Source organism: Apostichopus japonicus, chromosome 17, assembly GCF_037975245.1.
Source record: "Apostichopus japonicus isolate 1M-3 chromosome 17, ASM3797524v1, whole genome shotgun sequence".
Classification (NCBI taxonomy): Eukaryota; Metazoa; Echinodermata; class Holothuroidea; order Aspidochirotida; family Stichopodidae; genus Apostichopus; species Apostichopus japonicus.
The window spans coordinates 28201898-28207822 of record NC_092577.1 but is presented as its reverse complement, the minus strand read 5'-3'; the positions used below and the strand labels follow the sequence as shown (position 1 = coordinate 28207822).

The window sequence follows — 5925 nt, the reverse complement described above, 5'->3', positions numbered from 1 at the left end:
ACGTTGTTTGTTTCATAATATCGGAAGTTTTGTAAGTTGCACTTTTTAAAGATTGAAAGACAGATTAAATCTCTTTTCATTTTATAACATAATATAGCTACTTTAAGTTGTCATTTTAAAATTTTCATCAGTTTCGTGACAATTTAAATAAAAAAAGTTGTCAGTATTTTGCATCCTCAGCTGCGAATTTTTTCATCGGCAGACATCGCAAAAAATGACAATTTTCGGGGGCTTTCGCCCCCAGGGTCCCCACGAGGGGTTCTACCCCATGACCCCACCATAGCCCTAAGACGGGCCCCTGGACACCACGCCTTTATGCTCGCACGTTACGCGTGCTAGGCAGGCGAACACCGGCGGGAAATCGGCAGTGTGTTCGCGGGAAATTGAACAAGGTTTTCCAACACTGCTGAACTGTGCAGTTACTGTATGCATCATGTTCAAGGTTTTCACGGAGGCCTTTGAGGAAATGAATGGTTAGTACAGTGTATGCTGCAATAATGCTGTGGGTAGGCCAAGGTTCACGAAGGTCATTGGTTATATTCGCGCGCCGTAGACGTGTTTTTAGATGTTACGGAGAGTCAGGTTTCCATGGATATTAATCGAAAATGAATCTGAGTTTAACTGACGCTAAAGAAATGGATCGTCTTGGGCAGATTAACAAATCATTGCAAGTATAAATAAGTACAGGTAGCTCTGCTGTTAAAAAGAAAAGTTCAATATCGGTTTGCTGTTATCGGCAATTAGGCAAAATTTTACCGATATCGATATGCTGCCGATATTGCAAATATCGGCCGATACCGATATTGAAAACGATTATCGTAGCAACACTAGTATAAATAATAATAATAAACAAACATTTTCTAGTTAATACATTGATCGCCAACATTTGGTCCGTTTTGTGGTAATTTCAAAACTGCTATTCAATATTGGGGCATTGCTATGCAACAAAAATATTGTATAGCAATTGTCGAAATTTGTTGCTGTGCAATTTTTTGGCCATAAGTCGAACACTGGAAGGGAGGTCTGTGAACAGTCAACCCCACCCCACCCACCCCCTCCACCCCTGCCCCACCCCATCCCCGCACGCCCTTTCCACCCATTCTGAAAGTTAATACTAACCATGGTTAAGTTAAGTAAATACGGAATATAATTAATAAACCCTTTACATTTGATCATTCATTCAAATATCAAATAGGCCTACTTCATGTAGCTGAAGGAGAGAATTCGATTTATCTTCTCCAACTTCCATGAAGACATGAAGAAGATGAACAAAAAACTGTTAAATGAAGTACTTTACCGTGATTTTACGCAAAAATAAGGATTTTTCAAGAAAACATATCAAGCTATAATGTATCCAATTTCAGCGTATTGTTATGTATTGCTTACGTTATATAAGTGTACATTGTAGTATAGGCCTTACAAATGGCTAGAAGAAACCAAGATTAAAAACTAATGATAATTGACCCCCCCCCACACCCAAAAAAAAAAACAGAATTTAGTAAAGAGGTTCGAAATTTCGACAAATTTGTATATTTTTTTGTCTTATAGACTATCATAACATCTTGACGTATGTCTACGATTACACATAGTAAAATTTACGCGTAATGCAGAAAATCGACAATTTAATCATTCTCGCCCAAAATGTCCATATTATCGTAACTTGTCAACTCGACAAATATCGTATTTTTGTCGTGATGTCGTGTTATTTACTAACACGCTAATTCTACAACTGGTACGTCCCTTCAGGCTCACCGTTGACTTAGTGATTGGAGGAGCGTAAACTATAAAGCAAATGGTAAACGTCAAAAGCAAATAATTTTGGAGAGGGGAAAAAATATTTTGAAGAGGAAGGATGGGAGTTTTAAGTGACTCCGATCCTTAGACGAGTTACGAAGTCACCGACGACATTATTTCTTTTTCTCCTTTTCTGGTTCCTTGAACATCTTTACGGTCATGGAATTGATAATGTAGAAAATAATAGACGGGATCATCACGATTTTAAAGAGAAACTTGTAGTCGAGATCTGGTTCGTCCTGTGACGTCGGTTTGTCTTCCATTCCGAGGTCTGCCAAGTTGAGCGCTCTCATCAATTCAACGTCAAATTCCAGAGTAGCGCCCCCTATTAAACAAAACCGTTAGGAAGGCAAGATATATAACGTAATGGTAATATGGAGACTTTATGCAAGCAAAATATATTTGTATTAATCAGTATGTTTGTAAAATCATAAAGATTTCGTGGTTATTTTAAAGTGAAGCCTTTAGTTTACAATTTCGATTCGACCATGTCCCAGTGTAGCCTACAGAGCAGTTCATAAAGGGTTGTGGACGCATGCAACAGAAATCGGATGGGCCATAATTTCGCAAAATGGCGAATCTGGGCATCAAAGTTCTGTGAGGCTTACAATCTTACATAACGATGCATCCAGTGATGTAACCACGAATAAATGGGGAGGGACGGTAGAACCCCCTCCCCATCTCCCCCCCCCCCCCATCAGAATTATTGTCTCCCGAAAAGGTGCACTAAAGCAACTCCAATAACCTTCAATCTGCGTAAAAATCTACATTTTCTATTTTTGGGTTGGTTGATGAGGAACGGGAGGGTTGAGGACGAGCCAGTGGCGAGCGAAAATGGGAGGGTGGGGGAGGGGAGGGGAACCTACAATCGTAAGTCGGGGAAATTTAGAACTCTATGGGTTTACAGCTACTTCGCTCCTGCCCCACCACCACCACCACATGGGAGTCTTCTTCTGTGATGCCAGGGTTGCACCCCTCCTTTTTAAAATCCTTCAGTCTAATTGTTTTCTTGGGGAGGACCCACTTCATGGTAGTCAGCCTCATAACACCAGGATCCTTAATTTGCCTCTGGCCATTCCATAAAGGGTAATGCCCCTACCGAAATCAGTCCAGGAATTTGTGAATTTGGTCCCACTACCCTTGAAACCCTGTGTATGCCACTGGGATAGGCTGCCAGGAAGAAACCATATTCAGGGTAAGGAGAACACCTGGTAATAAAATTGATTTGCAGGGTATCATGTGGACTTGGTTAACAGGGGAACAAAAACAATCGCATAAAGGTGAAACATAAATTTCTAATATAGCTATATTGCTCTTTATCAAGGCACTTATTTCAATACAAAAGCATCTTTAGTTGGGAAGCATATTACAGATTGAATATTCATATTGTAAAGCATGATTGTCATTGTCGACGTCACATCGAGGAATACTGAATATTAATTAGTTTCAAAGATGCTGCTGCCATGCTGCTCCATGGCTGCACAAATCATCTCTTGGAAAAACACGGTTTATGTACAGACTTTTAACAAGGTGGGATAATGAAAACAAATGACATCACCCCACCCCTCCCACCCTCTCGAAAACACACCAAGTAACCCCTTCCACCCTCTTGAAAAACAAATGACATTACCCCACCCCCTCCACCCTCTTAATGTTTATTTGGGCAAGTACAAATACATTACCATATAACATCTCAACATGTTAAATATTATCAATATCGCCCAGAAATATGCTAGGAAAATAAAATAATTGTCACCCATAAACTCAAGCATATAACATCACCGGGCAGGCCTATAAATCTCACAACTTTTGCCAACTGCTTTTAAAATATGCAAGTGCGTTCAAAAAGCTACTGGCTAATATGAAGTTCTCACTGACCCTTCCCTGAATTGCAAAACACATCATTTGCTGAAAAGGCTTCTGAGAGTAGAACAATATTATTTGTGTATAATTAGCAGTAACACAGGGCCTATGCTAGGTAACGAAATCATGCCAATGTTTTGACTGAAGATTGTTAATTGACTAATCGTATGTTTAAGATACTAATGTCTACTGGCAGAAGTAAAAGTGTCAGAGGGTCTTCTTTCTTCTTGTTTTTGCAATTTCTTTTCTTTATAAATTTTTGGTTTGTTTTTATGATCCCCACTTTGAATACCAGGGAATTAGAGTTTGAAAGTTAAGCTACTGACAGGTACAAAGACAATGATGCATATAAAAATATATACATATACATATCTATATATATATATATATATATATATATATATATATATATATATACATATATATATGTAATTGAAATCGTAGTGACTTGGAAAATCCAGAACAGTGAAAAAACTTCCAGCCTCAACCGGGATTCGAACCCGGGCCTCCCGCTTTATATGCGGACACCCTAGCCAACAGGCTATGGACGCTGATTGTTTATGTGCAGAGGTTCGAAACCGGTAAGGAAGGTCGTAATTCCACTGTAGGCGTGTGTCACCTGTATCGAACAATACTAGTTCTGTTGTATATATATATATATATATATATATATATATATATATATATATATTACATAAGTTGATTGTTTTTGTATTCAATTCATTCCAATTTTTCAAGGGTTATGGTTGAATCCGAAGTTTCAAACAATAACAAACCCTAAAAACTATGGTTACCGAAATCGTAACCACCTCTGCATGAGGGTGAGTTTGTTAGCATGGATTTCAAGTGAATGATATCTTTACTGGTTAATAACGATTTTTTTTTTTTTTGCGGGGGTGGGGAGATCATTTCGAGTTCGTTGATTGACCCTGGGAAAGTACCCTACCCAAGGATTCCATTCAACTCTTACCTCTCGTCGCCCAGATACAATTCATGTTAGGTTCTTTTTCATCAAGTTCCCAAATAAAAAGAAATGGCAAGTGAATCTAACAATTTGAGCAGCATTGTTAAGCTGAGATGTCGCATCTACACAGATGATGCGACTGGAAAGTAACAACCGGGAAGGGAACTTCAGATAAAGCAATTGTCTATCAAAACGGCGTTCCTTGAAAACGAGCAGCGCTACAAACTTTAAGTGACATAATTGTGTTGCCTGATTGATCCATGGCATCATTCCCCATGACCTATACAACTTCAAAAGACTGTCGGAAGGCAATGTAAATAAAGAACCGACAGTTGTAACAACAGAACCATTGAAATTGTCTATTTTGATCTTCTTACTTCATTCTTATAATAGTAAACTACGAATTTACAGGAATTCAATTTTGGGAAAGCCCACTATCTACCTCATCATGTTAATCTCGTCTCACCAATATTCAAAATTTACTAAAACGGCGGCTCATTTTGTCAATAGCAGCTATTAATGGCATAAGATGACGTCATTCATACGCCAAAGCCCAAATTTGTTTTTGTACTGAAGATAATTGTTGGGATCAAAGATATGGTCGTGATTTTCGGTGCGTGCCAGACTTATTTGAACTACAAGCTCTATTAGACTTTCATAATGCCCGAGTATGAGTACCTTACATTGCACTACAAGCTATATTTGACTTTCATAATGCCCGAGTATGAGTACCTTATCTTGCACTACAAGCTATATTAGACTTTCATAATGTCCGAGTATGAGTACCTTATCTTGCACTACAAGCTATATTAGACTTTCATAATGTCCGAGTATGAGTACCTTATCTTGCACTACAAGCTATATTATACTTTCAAAATGCCCGAGTATGAGTACCTTATCTTGCACTACAAGCTATATTAGACTTTCATAATGCCCGAATATGAGTACCTTATCTTGCACTACAAGCTATATTAGACTTTAAAAATGCGCGAGTATGAGTACCTTATCTTGCACTACAAGCTATATTAGACTTTCATAATGTCCGAATATGAGTACCTTATCTTGCACTACAAGCTATATTAGACTTTCATAATGTCCAAATATGAGTACCTTATCTTGCACTACAAGCTATATTAGACTTTCATAATGTCCGAGTATGAGTACCTTATCTTGCACTACAAGCTATATTATACTTTCAAAATGTCCGAGTATAAGTACCTTATCTTGCACTACAAGCTATATTAGACTTTCATAATGCCCGATTATGAGTACCTTATCTTGCACTACAAGCTATATTAGACTTT

The 5925-nt window shown here is 38.2% G+C and overlaps 2 protein-coding genes across 2 annotated transcripts in view; one reads left to right on the top strand and one right to left on the bottom strand.

The window, feature by feature from the left end:
* Nucleotides 1-1569: 1569 nt before the first annotated feature.
* Nucleotides 1570-5925, bottom strand: part of LOC139984494 (uncharacterized) — a 26809-nt gene continuing 22453 nt past the window's right edge. Inside the window, exon 5 of the mRNA XM_071998408.1 lies at nt 1570-2119. Coding sequence (XP_071854509.1) covers nt 1908-2119 — 212 coding nt within the window. The 3' untranslated portion in view covers nt 1570-1907. The remainder of the gene's footprint in view (nt 2120-5925) is intronic.
* The window catches only part of LOC139984498 (uncharacterized), a 6891-nt gene continuing 6184 nt past the window's right edge, over nt 5219-5925 (top strand). The window contains exon 1 of the mRNA XM_071998412.1: nt 5219-5234. Within this exon, the coding sequence (XP_071854513.1) occupies nt 5219-5234 (16 nt within the window). The remainder of the gene's footprint in view (nt 5235-5925) is intronic.